At 38.3% G+C, this 21467-nt stretch overlaps 1 protein-coding gene across 1 annotated transcript; it reads left to right on the forward strand.

The window, feature by feature from the left end:
- The first annotated feature begins 16443 nt into the window (after positions 1-16443).
- Positions 16444-20647, forward strand: LOC140665891 (pickpocket protein 19-like). Its single transcript, XM_072892475.1, has 7 exons — positions 16444-16719; positions 16878-17120; positions 17279-17612; positions 18796-19065; positions 19135-19188; positions 19390-19614; positions 20361-20647. Exons 1-7 carry the CDS (start codon positions 16444-16446, stop codon positions 20645-20647), a joined length of 1689 nt encoding a protein of 562 aa, XP_072748576.1.
- The last annotated feature ends 820 nt before the right edge of the window (positions 20648-21467 follow it).

Genomic DNA, 21467 nt, shown 5'->3' on the forward strand with positions numbered 1-21467 from the left:
AATTTGTTCTCGCTCGAGATTTCATCCGCGCCACAAGTTCATTCACCGCGAATCCCTCCCTTCGCGCAAGCTCTCGTAATCCGATTCGGAAAACGTGATTCTGTCTCGCGAAATTAACTCCGTTTGTCTGGAGAGGACACGTCCAAAGAGAGGCGAAATAATTTTTTTGTTTGCCAAGAACCTCTGACACCGGATCTCGATGATCGAGGCGAATGAAATTCTCGAAACTTGACTGATTCTTTCTCGCCCGCTTTCGCTATCGTTAGCGCGAACTTCCGGCATCTTGAATGCGGTGTTGGTTAAAAATATTATTCTCTCTTTTCTTTCTGTTACTCGGAAAGCTCGATCCAGAACTATCGAGAGAGAATTGTTTGTTCGTAATCTCGTAGAGAATTTCATCTCGAGATGTGCATCGCATAAGTTGCGTATTCCGTTTCGATTACGAATCCTATAATGCTGTTTTCGAACGAGGCTTTGTTTTGCGAGCTAAACATTCATCTACATAATGCTTTCAAAGTTCCTGCATGCGTTTTTATTCGTCAGTATTTACCGATACAAATTTCCACGCACTAATGGCACCGTATTTCTTCAGCACAGACCTGACTGACAAGTAGACACGTGCCGACATGTCACTTTGTTTGCTTTCCATTTATTCTGTCGCGAATTTGAGGCTCGCTCGCTCGGTGACATTTATTAACTGCGAGATCTGTCTCGTCACCGAGGCTCTTCCCCTTCGACTTTCTCTGAGAAAGGAGGACAAGGGTGGTTTCCCACCTTCATCTCAGAAGCTAGCTGACTCATCCACGCGTCGGCGATGAAAGAATAGAGGAACACCCAACGACGAGGGTTACACGAGGACGGGATCAACCAGAGGATTTCTGATTACAGCAGTCCGACTATCTCATCTCTTGTTCGAATTCTGATGGTTATAAAGTTCGCGGTGTCGAAACGGGATCGGTTCCGTCCGCGGATTTTCTTTGAAAATTTAATAGCTAATTTTACAATGCTGTTTGCGCCGATTGCGCACCCAAATTTCTCTTTTCGCTTAACTTAATTCAGTATTCTTTATCAATAAGATTCTTTTTACTATAGGCTGTTAAATTTTTCAAAATCCTTTCGTTCTTTTATACCCATCCCTCTACTAAAATATTATCCAGCAATTTTTCAAGCATCTTCGCGGCAGCGGATAAACAGGATTGGCACCAGTTAACGAGAATTAACGGCAAACTCGCACAAATTGAGCGACGACGATGACTGTCAGCCAGCGGTGGCGACAACGACACCGTTGATCTTCGTAAGCTACGACGACGACGACGACGACGACGACGACGACGACGACGACGACGACGACGACGACGACGACGACGACGACGACGACGACGACGACGACGACGACGACGACGACGACGACGACGACGACGACGACGACGACGACGACGACGACGACGACGACGACGACGACGACGACGACGACGACGACGACGACGACGACGACGACGACGACGACGACGACGACGACGAGGTCCTTCATTTAAAATTAAAATACCGCAACTTTATCTTGCGGGGGCAACATCCCCAAATAAAGAAGTCAACGATGCGTTACTTCTAAAGCGCTATACAAGCCCTTAACTCGTGAATATTCCCACAACGAAGATATTTATTTCACGTTTGTTCTAATAAAAACTGATTAAATATATTTTGCAGTGTATACAATGCTTTTGATATAAATATAATAATATTATATTTGATATAAATATATAAAAAGTTCCAAACTGGGATGATACAACCGAAAAGATAATTTTATCATGAAAATATTCTTGCATGAAACAATAAACCGAAAGTATATAGAATAAAATTTTTTCCTACATGATCTTTTCATACATAATTTTGTTTTCAAGAAAATTGATTCTAAAATTTAAAAAATTAGTAACATTTACATTTTTAAATTAAATTTGTGTCATTTTTATTTCATACGTCAATGTAATAGCACATGTTATTATATATATATATATATATATATATATATATATATATATATATATATATACATATATATTTTTTTTATATTTAAAATACTTTGATATGATATTTGTAAAATATTTATATATATAACTTTTTATATGTAAATTTTACATTTTAAATATTTTTTCATTTTAAATTATTTTATTATATAAAATATTGCTTTCAAATTAATGTATTAATATTCGCTATTATATTCACTATTACTGATGTTTTAAAACTCATATAAAATGAGTATTAAAATAAAATTAGTATAAAAAGATTTTTTTTTGTTGAAAAAATAAAAAATATATTCTTTATTTGTACATGTTAAAATATATTATTACATATTTTAATAATAATTTTTTAGATAAATTTTGTAATATATACATAATCGTGCAAGCTTAATATAAATGTAAAGTGTTATCAATTTTCTCATTAAAATGTATGTCGAAAACAAATTCCCGTACGAAAAAAAAAAATTCTCATTTTCGTCTTATTTTTCATGTAAAATGATTACTTTTCTGGCTATTTCCAGTATATATCCATTACATTCTTCATTCGTTTTAATATTTTTCTCTCTTGAGGAGAAGATATTCTTTCAGTAGTATTTCTTTCTTACAGCAAGCGCTTTACAAGCGTGTCGTTTCACGTATTCCTATATTGTACGCAGCGAGAGAAATTGCCGTGTTTACGAGGCGTGTCTCGTATATATAGCGTGATCAACTTCTGGTCTCACCTATCGCCATCGATAAAACACCTCGCGAAATATTCCTCGCGCGAATGTCGAGCGCGATTATTTCCGACGAGGCGGCCCGCGAGTTTTCGAGGCTCGTTTTATCGCTCCCCCGAGGGTTTATCGTCGTGTAAACCACTGCACTCGCTCGAACGCATCAGCGACTTTTATCTCGCAGTCGCGCGCTCTTTCACGGCCAGTAAACATATTGCTCTTGCAGGTAAATATACCCAATTCCAGGGATGGTGCTGCGGTCGTAAAACCGCGTTCCTCAGATCGATCTATCGCGGTTTTACGCCAGTCATTTGACCCGTCTGATCGAATCACAATCGCGCGATTTATCGGACAATATTCTTCTCCCCCGATAAAACGTGAGGAATGTATCAAATAAATGTCAAGAAGCGCGCTTAAGTAATTATATTTTTATTATTCAGCAATGAATCGACATGAACGCATTATTTTCTTATTATCGATCGATGAAATTATTAGTAGATATCCAAAATTTGTAATTTCGATTACATTTTACGTTGTATTCTTTCTATGAGAAAATACAAGTGAATCCGCCAAAAATAAGGAACACGAGCCAGTTTCTCTGACGAGGACGCGATATTTTAACGTCACGTCGGTAACTTATCCGCCCTGGATTCGTAAATTATGACGAATATTCGTCATAATTGTATCACCGTTAAATTGATATCGCCATAATTATACTCCTGCGCGCGCATCCCCGCCTCACATTAATTATGTTCATTAGTAACCGAGCAGCATAGTTGATGTGCCATGTGATACATTTTTAATTTCACAGCGCTCCTTTAAATTGCACAGCTAATAATTTGATGGTTAGATTTTACGAATATTTATTCATTATTCGTTATTCTGTTTTTCATTAGCAATTGTATTAACATTTTACTGACGATAAAATTTTTCTTTCAAAAGAGAAAGATTAAAGCAATACATTATATTATAAGAGAATATGCGTACTAATATTTATCCCGATAAAGAAATCTATATAAAAGCGTACATAAACGTATATAATTGTATATAAAATGTGTTTATATATGTTTTTACATGTTTTCTCTGTTTATATAGAAAAAATAATAAGAATAATTTAAAAAATAATTAGAAAAATGTATTTTGCATTCCATTTTTTTTTTTAAGTCAAGCTTGCGATAAAATTATATTATGTTTTCTCTATACATATAATTATATAACTATATATAATAATAATATAGTTATTATATAAATATATAATAAGCTGTATATAAATAATATAATTATAATATAATATAAAACTATAAAATATATATATATATATATATATATATATATATATATATATGCATTATTATATGTACATGGATTTGTTTACCGAAATTTCGAACGGATGTAAATATTTAAAAAGAGTAAGCTGCTAACGTAAGCGAATACACACGTAGACCGCGAGAATAGTAATGTGTTGAAAACGTTTCTGAAATTTTGAAAATTAAGCGAGTAGAATTAAGTCCTACACGCGTGTAACCTTTATCGCCGAGCGAAAACGCCGACCAGTCGCGTTCATTATTTCGCATTCGAATTAATTCGGTTTAACGATCACCGTCCGCCGTTCGCGCCGGTAATATTCCCGTGAATTACTCCGGGGGTGTGCGGTGGAAAATTTTATTTATTCGCCATCCGGCGAAAATGCGGGAGGAATTATACTAGGGGCGACGCGACGATCTAATTTTGCGGGAATTGTCTTCATCTCGTTCGCGCGCGATTTTCCTTTTCCCTCCTTCGTTATGTTTTTTTCTTTTTTTTTTTTTTTTTTTTTTTCGTCGTTGAAGATGATTTTGTTCGGAAATTGGCAGCGATGGATTGTCGTTAAGTGGTCTAGCGGGAGTAGTTTGGTTGCCCGTTCGAGGAACGTAACAGTATTTGCGTCCGCGCGCGAACGCCGAATTTATCGCAGTCACTGGGCCTTCACAAAGAGGAGCTCTTCTCTCTTTTCGTGCGTTTATATGTGCATTTTCTCGCCGCGCAAACGCGTCGTTTGGTTCGCGCAAACACGTCCATAAATAGACGGGCGCGCGTTTAATTAAATTAATTCATACTCGATCGAGTCTGGTTCGTATTCTCGCCTCACGTTTAACGTTAAATGCGATCTAATAATCAGAGATAAATCTGTTGAAATATGAAAATTACGTTTCATTTCTATATTCGATTAAAACGAGCTAGCTAAAAGTACACACGGCGTGAGAATAAAAGATCTTCAACCTTTCGCATTTCGGAGAGATCGTTTTTTTTTTTATATATATTTTAATGACTAAAGATATAAATCACTTCTCTATTTTTTTACGACAAAATACTTGATATTTACATGTCTCCGCGAGGTATTGCATTTTAGTTTTTTATCATCCATCACGACTCTTGTTCGTTGTAAAGAGGAAGCGTACGATGCATAGGAAAACTTTTCTTTTAGCAGGCCCCGTAAAACGCTCTACCCATTTATGAGATAATATATAATACATAGTTTAATTTGGTTAATCGTTCTCCGTCGCATCGACGAACTCTTCGCGCGCTCGTGTCGTGCTAAACCGTGTGCGATTAATTACCGCCGCGGCGCCGTCTCCCGAACAAAATGCACCATGCATACCAGGCGCTCGATAATCGACGGACCAATTATTAGACTACTCACTGGAGTATTTTAATGGCCAAAATATTTAGTAAAGAGAGAATAAAATTTTTATATGCGAGAAATAAATATTTTTGCCGTAAAATTCGATGGAAGAGGTAGAAAGGTAAAAAAAGAAGCTTTACATTATAAAAAATTATCGATCTCATTAAATTAATTTGAAAAAATTTTGATTTTTTCGAGACTGCAAAGAGAATTAAGGGAACCCTGACAAAACTCATCGTGGTGATATCGAATTTTCAATTAGCCAATTAATTAAAAAAACACTCACTGAGAGTCGGGGATTATTCCAAAGTGGATCCACGTTGAAAATGGCTGAAGATTAGCGATATTTCGTGGAAAGCACTATAACTCGATAACAGCAATAGCAGATTGCAAATATGTAAAAGGGAGAGGAAAGGAGAGGGAGGGAAGGATAGAATGAGAGATATAGCGGTTTGAGTCTCAATCGGCCGGTTTATTTAATTCAATTAAAATTCTTATTAAGTTCAAACATCGTCCACGCTCGTGCACTGATCAATGCAAATTGCAATTCACGTATGGCGCACAGAAGCGCACGTTCGCAATCGAACGAATGCAACGCGGCCGATTTTGGCCGTAGATTTATGGTGCACGATCATAGACACGCATACGCACACGTATACGCACACGCGCACGTGGGATTATGCGTTTCCATTGCGGGGAAATTCACTTCGATCCATGAATAATTTTCCCGCCATATCCGTCGAGGGATGCGGCCGCGGCGCTACGTTTCCCACGGGAAAACCTCGGAAAATGTTGCAGGGCAACCCGATGTGACCGGAATAGAAGGAATTGGAGACATATATATATATATATATATATATATATAGAGAGAGAGAGAGAGTTAGAGTTAGACAAGTACACTCCGTAGTATACAAGTGTATCGTATATACTCGATGTTTTAATGATAGATCATGTTTTCCAGTCTGCTTTGCCGTTTGAATCGCATTTTTGGAAAAAAACTTCTACAACGCAATTTTAAACGCGAACGTATATAAAGAGCGTAATTTTAAAAGCACGTTTTTTCCCGGAACAATGTTACACGTCGGTCACCCGATACGCGATTGAAGGATCGGCTTTTCGAAATTGCGTTTCGTCGCGTTTGTTGACGGGAAAATCGCTAACGAGCTGGAAACAGCCGCTGAACAAAATATTCCCTGTGGGGATCGAGAAGCGACGACGTAACGAAGTAGCGCGGCTTTTATTAACCCGTTGAGCTCGCGTTGCTTCTTTTTACCATACACATACCCGCGAACATCAAGTGGCAAGTATTACGTTTTTGCGATCAAAATGTACAGGGAGACGTACAATTCTAAAATTCAATCGCATTTATCGCACACAAGCTTATATCCGAAGTGTTCGAGATAAAATTTAATCCGATTTATTTATATCAAAACAATATTGAGATCAAAAAGAATATTACAACAGCGTGTAAGTACCTTAATAAACTTGTATCGGGCAACTTATCATACGAAAGTTGAACGGCGGAAGATCCAGCAACATTCTCGACGCGACATCCTCAGGGTCGCGGATGCGCCTGTAACGCTGCACTATAATATTGTTGTAATTTCCCGTATCCGTTTTACACAGCAGCAACGTTACATCGCGACGCGATAATGCAGGAAACTGCGGCGAAATGTTGTTGGGGCCCACGGCAAAATCCGGCGTCAACATTATAGCGTGAACGATAATGGATGTGCGAAGGAACGTACAAGATCCCGTCAGATTTCACCAGACTAACTGCTGACTGATTAATCCGCTTCAAAACGATCGCAAAAGTTTTTGACACTCGTATAATAATACAAAGAGTGTAAAGAAAGTTTTATATACATACACATATATATATATATATACTAGGGTGGACCAAAAAATAAAGGTCTCTCTTTTATTATGACTTTTATATATCATTTATGCATAAATTGGACTTATCGTGTTAAAATATAATGACTGCTTTTCAATACAATCTTCGAGAAGATTGAGCCACTTGTCTTATCCTTGTCCTTGACACGAGTTGAAGATTCTCTCTCGGTAAAAATCCGGCTCTTGATGTTTAAACCATTCCTGAATAGTATTCTGACTACGTCAGCTGGAAATCGGCTTTCGCTATGTTGCTTCAGCGGCCAAAATAAATAAAAATTAGAAAGAGCCAAATCTGGACTATAGAGAGAATGCTCTATAATGTCACTATCAAATGATTACAAAAATTCCTGAATTTGATGCGCAGAGTGAAGTCTGGCATTATTGTAACGAAAAATTCACAAGGAAGAGGCTTGGATTTCTCTCTAGAGAAGTCTAGACCTCTTTCTTTGAATTGTACAATAGAAAATGTTATTCAAGAATGATTTAAACATCAAGATCCGGATTTTTACCGAGAGGAAATCTCTTTAAACTCGTATCAAAATAAAACAAGTGCATCGATCTTCTCAAGGACTATATTGAAAGATAGTCATATAGCTTCTATTTTAACACAATAAGTTTAATTTATGCACAAGATGTAAATAAAATAAGAAACCTCATTTTTTTATTTTTTCCATTTATATATAGTATATATATATATATATATATAAATTTATACACCTATTTATTATGGGATAAAAAGAAATAAAACTGCCGTCTTGTAGCTCTCTACCCAAGCTACTTTACTCATAGAACTTAACTGTAGTAATCGAGGGTTGAAACGCGTCCCGTTGGATTACGAGCAACTTGGAGGGATAAGCCCCGCCGCGAGAATTTTTCTCTCGCGCAAACTTTTCGCGCGCAAAGCCGTAAGGTCGTTACGCGTGAGCATGTAAAAAGGTCGGAACTTATGCTACTTACCCGCACCCCAAAGTCGCCGGGACGGCTGACTTCGCGAGACGTGATTTACCGCCGGACGTTGGATGATGTTTGGACCCAATACGCCCCCGTTCCGGTTGCATTAGTTAAAGTATCTGGGAATTTATTGTCGGAAGAAAACTCGCGCGTTAAGGTAAGAAGGAAAATATGTGGCGCGACGTTCTCGCTTACGTAAGTTGAATATTATCACGATTTAACCCCACAGCAGAAGCGAGCGGAGGGATATTTCATAAAATCAGCATAATTATCAGATATTTAATTTAACGCCTTTCTGTATTAAATTTTTCGAGATAATTTTCCACTTTTATTTAAATAATAGAGTTTATATATGTTAATAGATTTTCTCGTTATTCAAATAATCCCGGAATTCCATTCAAAGAGGAATAATATATTATATTCTCGCGTAGAGAGTATTAACGTGAACAGTGATTTTTTTTTTTTTTTTTCAACGTTACCAAACTGGAAACATCCACGGGGCATACATACTGTGTATTTCCACTTCTTCCCCCTTTACTTTAGTTCAGCCCCATCCCGCCAAGACGAGACTGCCGATTCTAATTAACCGAGATAAGACGTTGTTAATCCAGCTTCACGCAAAATCGTCTCGCGGGTACGAGAGGATTCACTCTCCCGGGACGAATCGCGTGCGTATTATTCCGAGAGACTTCATCGTAATCGTCTCATGGATGAAATTTAAACGCCGTCGTAACGCTTGGCGTAACAGCCGGTAAGGGAAACTTCCCCGAGGAGGTACGCGCAGGTGAGGAATTTCCCCTCCGAGAACTCGTAACTAAGGCATTAAGACCTTTTTCCACGGCGGGAGAGGATTAACGCCGCTTAAAGCTGCAACACAGCTAGCGGAATTTCTTCAAGAAGGGAATAAAAACAGCGTCTCGACGAAGCACACAAAATTGAGTTTAACCCCTTCACTGTCGAGTCTGTTCGAAAAAATCTCACTAACGACGCTGCCTTCCTGCCTTCCCCCTCTCTTCTACAAGATATTATCATAGTGTAAAAACGTCTTTTACGATACGGGGACGCTGACTCTATGTCAAAAAGAAAAAAAAAATAAGAAAAAAATTGTCGCTACATCTCCGTTCGACTTTCGCGAGATTGGCAATTCCACGGTTAGACGAAGCAAAAGACTAGTGTTCATTAGCTTCAAAATCAATGTCCCATTGTCAGAGGAAGAGTTCTTTTTCACTTTCTCACCCTTTCTTTCTCGATTCGTCTCTCACAGTAATTCGTTAATTCAGAATTGTCTTTGAAGCTGTTTAATGCCAGGTCAGGCAGCGAATCGATATTATCTCTGGGATAAAAAGGATTCTTGAGCTTTCATGGCTCTAGAAGCGTGATGGGCGGGGAGGGTTGAAGGGGGAAGTGGAAGAGGGTCTCTCAGGATAGAGAGAAACGGAGATGGAAACGCGGTGCTGGATTGGTTTCTTCTACTTAAATCTTCAGCCGTGGAACAAAACTCGCAGATTCCTGAAGATCTACCCATCCGAGTTTGACCTGGCCCCGAAACTTTGTCCGCGCTCGCCGACTGGTAAGCGGGCTTTCCAGCTGAAGAGGCGACTCCCCAAATGTCACGCTGAATTCACCACCGAGAGAAGTCCCGACATGAGAAAAACCAGTGGATTGTAACGTTTTTCTATCGGACGACAAGGGAGAAAAAAATATATATCTCTGAATAAAGATTACGCGGAGTAGTCGAGTGGTCCGAGTTGATGCAGAGGATCGGTCAAGACGGATGAGTAGATACGCATCTGTGAAGCTTCCTCGTAGGTTGGAGAAAAATATCACTGTCAAAATTATCGTCCCTTTTATACATCCGTATTCGCGGACACCCTATGTCGAGAGCAAGATCGATGTAATTGGGAAAGGAGAGTAATCCGTCTTCGAAAGCACTAGGTTACGATCGCGGAAAAGGACAAGGGGTGGAGAACGTTACGTTCCCATCGCGAGCTCTGAAGGGATAACGTCGATAGACCGTAATTTTATTGCCAAAGTTACTACGATGGCGGTTCCAAAGTTCACTCCAGCGAACATAAAGGAAGCAGAATACAACACAATTGGAAACTGTCTGCCGCGAAACGGCAGCCACCACCGATCTCGGGTATCCTCGCGATCTCTCTCATCTCCTCCTCTTCGCCTTTCAGCATTCTTGAAAAAAAGAAGAGAGATCAGACATAAATGCCAGTTAACTTTTGCGTCGGTATTTAATGGCTCATGTTTCGCACTTAAACGTACCTTTTTTTTTATCGAAGACGTAAATTGATATTCTTGTTTATCGTAAAATGTCGCCTGCGAAAGAGAGTTTCAAGTGTCACGCTGTTTGTCTAATACATTGTAATCAAACGCGTGCAGTGTTGAAGAATCGAAAATATAACGCGTATACTTAGAAAAGAAAAATATATATATATATGTAAGTGTCTTTTCCCAATTTCGATGAGTTTTGAATATATTGTAGAGCAACTCAAAAAAAGAGAGATATATTTTTTTATAAGAGCATTCTCATGTGTTTAGAAATAAAAACAATCTCTTGAGGATAACTCGGTACACGCGTAATTTCAAGCTTTATATGAAACTGTAAGGTTACATGGAACTATAAAAAAAATGTTTCAGACAAAAATTTTATGAATCTTGATGCTCTTTACATACATTTAAATTTATCAGAAATGTGATGAAACGTTTTACGCGCCAAAATTATTTATATATGATAATATAGCATTTTCAAAAAATGATAGATATTCAAAGGAAATTCATCTAAGAAAAAGAGAGAAAAAAAGAACATGAAATATATCATAAAAAATTAGGTATAAAATTCCAAAGAAACTTCCAAAGGAATGCTCCAACCTCCATACGTCTCTGTGTGCTCAATTTTTATTTTAAATATTTTATATGTAAATATTTATTAATATATTATAACATATCTCAAATATGTTTATGTATATATTTCAAATATGTATATAAAACACAGGAAAATTAACCGTTGCAGATCGTTACTAAATGCAATCATCGTTGCGCAACGCAGCTTGCTTTTCTAGTAGCTTTTCGAAACTTTCCGTAAAAGGAAAAACATTTCCCACGAGCTAGAACTTTCCAGTGAGCATCGCGCGTAACGCACTTTACGTGACGCGAGTGCAGTGAATAACGCTCCTCTTCGTTGCACGGGCGGCAAGAAATTTCCGAATGGAACGGCACGTCGAAGGTTTCGCATTTCCATGGCGAGTTCCAAGCAGCAGCCGCGAAACCAGTAATTTCATTATCGAACTTCTCGCCTCTCTTTTACACCAAAGTTTCGGATCTCTATAAGCTTTGCAAAAGGCGAAGTAACGCAGATTGAAAGCTATCCTCGCTGCGAGGAGGAGCGAAAACTATCGACCGTTGGAAAAGATAATGTAGAGTGTTAATTTCCGAATGTAACTGAGAAGTTTTGTACACAGACGAAGCTTAACAAATATTAAGTAGCTAATAATAACGTGCATTCGCACATATCAGTGATGATGCTCGTGTTTTATAATACGCACGTAGAAAAAAAAATTAGTATTTAATTAAAATGTATTCTTGTATTCTTCAGTTAACGCGATCATTGTTTCATACATATGCAAATAACAATATGTACTCTTCTTACAAAGATAATCTTAAATTTCAACATTAATTATTATAATTTTATTCTAGTATTACAATAGTCAAGAATATAATATATAACATCATTATTTTAATTTTAATAATTATAATAATTTGTTTGAATATATATATATGTCTATCGAATATTTTTTTCTTTATTCTTCAACAATAAGAATATATTTTTCTTGGTAGAAAAAAATAATATTAAATGTCTTCGAACAAGCAATTTGTATTCGTTTAACGCTAATCTCGTCAAGATTTACGTCAAGAATAAAGATGTTTTCTCAAAACAAGAATAATTTTTCTTTCTGTATGTATGTTTTATATATTTATCATCATTATGTTGAAACATCTAAATTCTTATTAAATTCGCGCAAAATATTTTTTTTAACCGATTCAAAATTTGTAAGATTATAGATAGATAATAAGATTATGCATAAACGATTGTATATTTATTGATTATTTTTTAAACAAGATATACACATAATTATTATTCTCTCTTTTTTTTTCTCCGCTCTATTCTGTCCAACGAGAGCACCAGATTTTTTTCTCTCTTCGCTAAGCCGACACCTCATTAACATACTTAATATACCGTGTTAATTATGTAACTCGGTATTTACCAAAATATACGCATTCACTAACATCTCGTTCTCGTTTACGATCCGCGAACAATATCTTTTTACATGAATTAACATAAATGTTGAAAATACAAGCTAAAAAATATACCATCGTAAAAATCATATCATTGTAAATAGCTTTTTACACTTTTTTTCAATGTCATTTATCGTAATAATATCACACAACTTTCTCTTACGTTTAAAAATTAAATGTGTGTATTATAATAATACACACACAATCTCATCAACAGATAATAAATCGAAATAAATATATTTTTTTGCAACAATTCATTAACCAATTAATAAATTTTTTAATATTGAAAAAATATATGCTGACATTTGTCATCTCTGAAAAATTCTCTAAAGAATTTAAGCTTGTGTAAAATAGATTCCGCGGAGAAAGTAAAAATGTAAAAATTTCTCAACACATCGCACAACATTTAAATCATCGCAGTAAAATTTTCCTTAATTCAATTACTCCAGTAATAAACAGTGATTGACTAGTTTAAGTACGTCTGATTAATAGCCAATTGCTTTTCTCTGAGCTCGTTATGCGTTGATTCGTGTTAAGAAAATGATCATTTCGCGTCGCGGTGAATATTTATCGGCCGATTAAGAATCTGTTTTAAATTGAGTCGCTTGTTAATTCAATTCCATGGATTTGCTTGCAGATGTGATTCCTTGAATTTTTTTCCTTCCGTAATGTCATTTAAAAAGATACAGTGAAACAAGCAACGCTAATAATGTGATTTATTATTATAGCAAAAAGGAGAAAAGAAAGAGATAAAGAAGAAAGTAGGTTCTTCGATTAAGAATAATTTATTTCAACAAAAGTGCAAAAGTTCATTCGTCGAAATTACGAAGAAACGAAGCAAATAGATGAAAGCGATAAGGACGATTAAGAACGATTTATGTGTATTATCCTTATCCGGAATGGTGAATTGCGACAAGCGGATGATAGATTACGATTGCTATATAATCATTGACTTGTCTGTCACTATCCCGTAGATCGTCGCCGCGCATCGAGATATGATAACTCATAAATGTACACAACATTGACTCATGCGAAAAATATAAGGTGTCTCAGAAATATCGCAGTCGATTTTATCCAGCAATTCCGATTATTATGACTTGAAATCGACGTATACCTGTAGCGAGTATCTAATTTAATATTATCTTGGCAATAAATAAAACTCACGCATCCTCAAAAAATCAGTAGATGAAAAAAATAATTAATGATAATTTTCAAACAATTATTTTATACATAAAGTACTGGATATACATAGAGTATTCAGTTGCATCTCGAAATTCTAACACAACACGTCAGATTACGTTATGACGAATAGCATCGCAAACATGAACGAATTTTGCCGACGACATTCATAATTTATGCGAGAAGAAATGTCTAAGCTATTTTAATATACGGAGAGAAACACAATGAATAATTCAATATCAACGAGTGATCGTCATTAAAAAATGAGAAGAAAGAGGGGAGATAACAATAGAGAATATTACGACGAAAGATTTGTTATCACGTTTAGATTATTCTAAACACGTTAACAAATATTTATACTAAAAGAAGCTAGGGCAATATTTACCTCGATACTTCAAGAGACGTTGAGCGGTAAAACAAAACATTATTAAATAATAAAGAATACGAGGAGTTTCACGAAGTTCTTTCTTCGGAAAAGTTACTCGTGTCACAAATTACTCGGGGTAACTTCAAAATATTAGAATGGCCCGCTTGTTTGAAAAGTAAATGTTGGTTCGACACCGAGACTAATACAGCGGTATTACGACGCGCACAATTTCAACAGGGTAGCTCTTGCTCGCAAACAACGGGGAAAAACTTGGACACAGGGATGAAAATAATTTGAAGCAGAAATTTACAACTGGCCAGTATAACTATTCCAGGGAGAGAACCGCACAGGATGAGAGACAACAAACTATTTATTACACGCCGAAACTATCTTCAAAGCTGAAGGATAAACGTACCACTGATAAAGATAATGGATACACAATCTACGTAATTTAATAAAATTTAATAAAAGTTCCATTTAAGACATAGTTATTAAAGAGAGTCGGATATTTAAGATTTTTTTTTTTATGCGTGTGGGATAAATTATTATATTTGAGAGTGAAATAATGTTTGTGGTTAACCATGCAGAAGAGAAAGAAAAAAACGAGAGGCAGAAATAAACAACAGAAAAGATAAAGAGAGAATTGGGAGTTTGGCGTTGTCGGAATTTTTCGCGAGCTGCCGCTTTCGATAACGCGTGAATTTTGCGGTCCCGTCGTTTCACGATTCGCGTGGATATGCATGTGCAGCGAGTCGGCGAATTCCAAGAGAGAAATGTCGAAAGATAGTTCTACGTTTTTATATAAATGTATCTCGCGCGCATCAAGAATGTTCCAATCGTTTTGCAAAACATAACTGGGATAAAAATTTCAGATTAGATTCAGAGATACTATTCTTCAGAAACTATTATTATATCAATTTCTCTGAATTTTTTATCCTGCGTGTGCTTCTGTCCATTTTGATCTCAATGCAATGTCTTTTGTTAAATTAAGATGCTAAAGATATAAATTGTCACGGTATAATCGATTCGTTCGCTCGCAAACTAGCACAGATTGAACGCACGAGAAATGAAAAGCTAGTGATGTTTAAGCGAAACTAATATTAGAGTGATTGCGCCCACGTAGTTAATAGAACGTCGGTTCTATCCCCCTCCCCTGGAAAATGAAGCGTAGCTAGAACCAACAGTGGCGTCGATTGCGTCATCAGGATTGTTCGAACGAGAAATTGCCACGCGCATTCACCAAATGCTCATTTAATCCTGACCGAATAATGTCCCGAAATGACAACATCAGTATATCTCTTGATATATACACAACAAGAGTTTATTTAAAATTATAAATTTACTTTTAAAGGAATATATATATATATATATATATAAATCTATTGTTCTACAAATCTGCAAGACTCAAGAATAGAAAAGTATATTAAAATAGTGAAAAGAGATCAAGAGTTGTTTCTGACATTAATCTGTTTTAGATAAGCCACTGTTTGTCCCGCAAAGGGAAATAATTTTATTTATAAAGGGAGTTAGAAAAAAAAGGAATAATCGCGGAAAAAAAAAACGGAAACTAACGCGAGTCATCCGGGCGAATATATTTCGCGCGATTCGCTGAAATCGAATTCGCAGGAAATTTTGCCGAGAGCCAGGGAGAGATCGACATCGAACGGCCGAAACGTCGATAGCTTTTGGCGACGTGACGTCGCCCGAACGAATCAGCGAGTCCTGATTTCTCTTCGTTTGAATTATACCGAGAGGATGCAATCAAAATCGGGGATCGCGACCTCCCCCTTCCCCTTGGGGGCTTCTTCATTATTCGCGGACATTGAAGCCGGGGGTACGGCAGCTCTCTCTCTCTCTCTCTCTCTCTCTCTCTCTCTTTCCCTCTCTCCACTCGTGTCGGCGCTGTTTGCGCAACAATCACGCTAACCGAATTATCCTGATCACATCGGGTGCGCGTTCAAACACGCGTGCTACTCCCTCTCCTCCTCGACCCTCTTTCCATTCTCCCGAACTCACCTGTAATTGATTGAATTTTATTTGTACGATCCAACGCTGTGATAGCGATAAAAAATGAAGGATAAACCGCTGCTCAACCTCCTTCCACGAGAACGTTTTCAATAAGGTGCTTCAGTACTGCTTTCGACCGCGAGGAGTGACCATGAGAATGTATTTATCTTGTCGGTGTTGAACGTCGGAGAACAAAGTGAGCGAAAAGGATTGTCTCTGTTTTATTTCTAGTCTTTTGATTTATTATCCTTTTTAAAAATCTTAGATTTCAACGCGTGGCGTTAAACCGTTCAGGATTTTTCAATTCCCAATCAGATTCTTGGAATTTTCCGATCTAGCGTTTCAAGCATGAAGTCCAATAAAAAGAGATTAAGAAAATTGACGAAAGCCGCGACTGTCGCTGTCGCGAGAATGAAGGTGTGCGGAAAGAAAAACCAAGGCAAGCAGTTCGACACGATTAGGCAAGCATTACGTTATTTTTGCACGCATACAACTCTTCACGGTCTTCGATATGTCGTCGATCCTGATCTACACCCGATGGAGAGGTTCCTGTGGCTCGTGCTATTTCTCGTGTCCTCCACGATCGCGAGCAACGTCATTTATTCGCTGGCGCTTAGATTCCAGGTAAAAATTACGTAGGAAAAAGGAGTAGGAAAAGATGATAATTCGTACAATTGTTCAAAAATTCAGACACGTAATTATATTGTATGAAACGTAAATGACAATATACAATGACTTTTATCAGACTTTTATAGAATATCGATACGTATAAATTTATCTAGGCCGCGCCGACATCGATTGATATCAAATCGATGCACTACGAAAATTCAAAACTGCCATTTCCCAGCGTGACCCTTTGCCCAAGTGACCGCGTAGATTGGAACCGGGCGTTGGAGCTTGAACCGAGGATCTTTCCTAACGATACGGACGAAGCGAGTCTCGAGACTTTTCGAAAAATACTAGGCAGACTTTCCATGATGACCTTCGGGGATTTCGATGAGCTAGAATTCCTGAAGAATCATAATGTGCGCAATCTCTCGGGTAGGATACACTCTCTCTTTGCCAACGGCTTATAATAATGTGTTCCTTCACTTTTCCGATTTGATCTTTGACGCTTTATTCGGGAACAAGATCAAAATCTATTTTACAAAGTATAAATTTCAATAAGGTTGTTTAAATTGAGATGATTTTCCGTGTCTTTTGTATTGTTGTCGCTAACGATAATCGTCAACACCGGACAGGTATTAACATAACTGAGGTGTTGCACGAGGTGATGCCGTCCTGCGATCAATTGTTGTCCACCTGCTGGTGGCGCAACGCCGACCGCAATTGCTGCGAGATTTTCGAGGTGCAGAAGACCGAGTACGGTTTCTGTTACTCGTTCAATTCGGAAATGGCGGTGACATCCCCGACGGATCCCACGGAATCGCGACCACGAAGAGCATCTGGATACGGCGAATGGAGCGGCGTCAAGGTTACGATTCATCTGGGAAACATAACGAAGCCGCCGGATTCCGGTAAGGATATTGGCAACACCGTGCAATATTCTACGTGTATAGGATAGGAGGAACGCGCGCGATATGTGGCTCAGATAGGACGAGTTACTTATTTCGCGAAAAAAAGTAAAGAGAAAAAAACATGTGCGCGATTGCGTCAAATAAATTGCTCTGGAAATTTGGAACCGCGGCCGATCGAGCGTTGATTCGCCTTCCAGTCACGCCCCTGGGTATCGCCTTCGCGTTGTATCATGTTGAAAGATTCAGAGCTTGATCGACGCGAATCAAAGAAATCTTTGGGAAATTTTCTTCGGCGGCTCGCCTGGCTACATCAGAAAATTGGAAATTTTGCTGATGTAACATGAAAAGGTAACACAAAGTTTAGATATAGTTTGAATAGAAATGATTGAGAATTATGCATACATACAGACATATACTTATATGTAGATATTTATTTATTTATTTAGATTATTATATTGACTATAACATTATGTGGATTTTCAAATAAATTGTGTATATCAGTAATCAGTAGATCATCATGTACATTATGTGTTTATTATTATTATTATATTATCGTGACAAAGAGAAGTAAACATATTATTTGAATAAACATTTAGCATAAATTCGAGCTAGGGAGGAGAGGCAAAAGGGAAGAGGGAAATATATATAATATATAATGACAAACAAAATTCGGCTGCGGATAAACCGTGCGGCGGATTAATATAACTAATATTATTTCTACCTTGACGAAATTCATTAAATAATAAAGTGTACATCAACGACGGACGTATCGTTACTAATCCGCCGTTATGCAAGTTACACGTCGCGGAGAATCTTGCAAATATGATTTTAATATCCTTGCGAAAAGCCGCCGTCGGATGCATTTTGAATAGAACGACGCCACGTATTCCCGGCGTTCTATCGTAATGTTGCTCCTTTATTACCCCGGAGCGCGAAATGGGGGACGGGATTTATCGTAAACTGCAAAATCGATGTATCGACGCCGGGTTGCGAGGCAGTTATTGAAATGTCGCCGCTAAAAGAACCTTTCAGTTCAAGCTCTGCTCTGTCGACTGGAAGGTAGACATTACTCCTTTCCTCCTTTCTCCCCCCCCCCTCCCCTCCCTCTCTCCACGAAAAAATCGAAGATGAAATATGCGAGGCCCAAGGATTAATCGTAATCCCAACATATCTCGCGTTGCAGAGATGATTGGCGGTGTCGTGGTGATAATAAATGGGCCGCGTGTCTGGCCCAATAGCGGCACCATGATACCGTCGGGCTCGCTGACCAGCCTGTCCTTGGAATGCGTTTCCGGACACGCCACCCAGCGCGTCCTCGAGCTGGACCGTCAGAGGCAGTCGTGTTGGTATGACAAGACAGGCATGTACAATCAGGAGACCTGTCTGTCACTCTGCAAACGCAATTACGTCATCGAGTATTGCGGTTGCAACCCGTCCTTTTTCTTCCCTGCAAGTACGATCTTTCGATAGGTCCTTTCCTTCGAAGATCGAATTCCTTGACGAATACTGTGAAATGTTTCAGCTGCCCATCGCGACTGCACTATCGAGGATTTTATCTGCCTGCTCGATTACAACGGTGAGGAAAGTTTCTCTATCTCGTCATGTATCATTCTGTCTTTCATATATCGTCATATATCGTTCTGTCTTTTATGTATATACCGGGGTAATTAAAAAAAAAAAATGAAGAACTTTTTGACTCGCCTTAGTATGTATAAGGTATCTCGTAAAATTAACGAAACATTTTGTTCCTTTCATAACACGCATGCGATGATACAAGATCTGTTCAATGACTATATCGTTTACTTTGGCGACGAGATCCCACGCAGCATTTCTAGCATGATTTGCAAATGTTCGCCGGAATGCGACTATTACGTCTGCAACGCCCAGTTTTCTAATGTACCGCAACATAATATGAACGACATTTCGCTAGACGTGCATTACAAAGGGCAAACTAGTTTCCGCTACAAAACAGACATAGTCTTCACGCAAATGGACCTACTCGGTAAGTTTCCCTTTTTCTCTTTCTCTGCAGAAAAATTTTTTACAAATACATTTATCGCGTATATTACATAATCTTTTTACCAGATAGTTTCTTCGTATACTTGCAGGAAATAAAAGATAAAAATCTGAGAATTAATTTTTATCCAATTTAATCTTCTTTTTTATTTTGAAAAAAAAAAAAAAAATATCGAATTACAAGATTAATCTGGAATTTCGTTATTAAAATACGTCAGCGAGTAGCCACGTCGGGCTTGAGAAATTTATAGAGATTAAATAGGAGAACCGGAAACGCATGGAAAAACTGCTCGCGAAAAATGCTGCTTTATTCAAGCTCGCTCTTCTAGATTCGCGGAGAACTTTAATTTGCGGCGCCTTAATTATTTCCCTATCTCTATTAGCCGTTCTACAGTGGTTCGCCGGCGTAACGAGTCTCGCGAGATACCGAGTTACGAATTCATAGCGCTCTCGTACTTCTTATTCACAATGTTTACGCCTCTTGTTTAAGGCTATCTCGCTGCATATTATTCGCGATTTTCCCAGCTCTCGCGATATCGCGGAGAGCTGGGAAAATCACTATCGAAAGCTCAGGCGAATTAACAACGCATAGGAAATTAAAGCTAACATTATGCTTAACCGATCCGTGTCGATGCTGATCTGAACCTGTCTATGTCATCGCCGTCGAATGTTTAGCCACGATCACCATATTAATAACTCGATCCCGATTTGCATACCTTTGCCTCCTTGCAGTGTCTTTCGGCGGCATAATCGGCTTATTTCTGGGCGGCTCATTGCTCAGCGCCGTCGAGCTCGTCTATTACCTGATAGTGGCGGTGCTTTTGTTTCTGTGCTCGCGACGAAAGGCTAAGGGAAGAAAGATGCGACAGGGGTCAACGAGGTCAAGAACCACGATCGTTCGCAGCACCGCAACTGCTGTGCTGCCTATCCTGGATTACAGCCCTCTGAAACAACGGGCTAGGAGAATACCGATTTTCGCGAGTTACCGCCTCGCGGAATCGAATTTAAATAAGTATTAAATTACGGGAGAGGCGAAGATAACGCCCCGTCTCTAACCCCTCTCCTCTCCCCTCCCCCCCCTCCCAACCAGCGCAAATCTTTCAATCGTAGGGGTGGGTCGTTTATAGCGAGCCTCTCTATTATGGCTGCATCGCGCCAGGAAATTTGAGAAGGTAAAATAAGAGATTTCACCTAACGCTAACTCTACTACCCTCCCCGAATCGATATTTGTACGTTGAAATGCGAATATGCACGTTGCGCTATGAAATTCTATTCTCCTCCCTCGACTTGCGAGGGAGGAGAAAAATTTTACAAACCAGATATTCGCTAAATGTCGCGCGAATCGGGAGTACTGTCTGCTAGAATAAACGAGTCCCGTTTTCCATAGACACGTCGGTTATTGTGTTTTACTCCCTGTCCCCATAAATCAGAAAGTAGCCGCGATATCGATCAGATTTGACAGGAAAATCGGGAATGCCTCGTACGCGAAATCTGGTATCTACCTTCTCCTAGACATCATCCCTATTCATGTGCGTATGTATTTGCGCGCGTGTGCGGGCGTTTGTATTTGCGCGCGTACATACACAGGCAACTCGTATTTTATTCAACGTTATATATGATACGTTCCTTCTATCTTGCCATTTTGCGGTCGCGTAACGCTTGACTTCAATAATACACGCCATGCATTTTACATGTGTCTCAAGCGACCTCCTTGGCTTTCTTGGCTTGAAGACTGGTAAGTCGAACAATTGTGCAATTTGTACCTTTACTCGCATGTTTGAAAAAAATATTAATTTTAAAGAGAAGCGCTATAAGTGTATGTATACAGCAAAAGTAGAT

This window comes from Anoplolepis gracilipes, chromosome 5 (genome assembly GCF_047496725.1).
Source record: "Anoplolepis gracilipes chromosome 5, ASM4749672v1, whole genome shotgun sequence".
Classification (NCBI taxonomy): Eukaryota; Metazoa; Arthropoda; class Insecta; order Hymenoptera; family Formicidae; genus Anoplolepis; species Anoplolepis gracilipes.

Coding starts and splice junctions, on each gene's coding strand:
- LOC140665891 (XM_072892475.1), top strand. CDS start 16,444: ATGAAGTCCAATAAAAAGAGATTAAGAAAATTGACGAAAGCCGCGACT. Junction 19,066..19,134: donor GTCCTTTTTCTTCCCTGCAA/GTACGATCTTTC, acceptor GAAATGTTTCAG/CTGCCCATCGCGACTGCACT. Junction 19,615..20,360: donor CACGCAAATGGACCTACTCG/GTAAGTTTCCCT, acceptor GCCTCCTTGCAG/TGTCTTTCGGCGGCATAATC.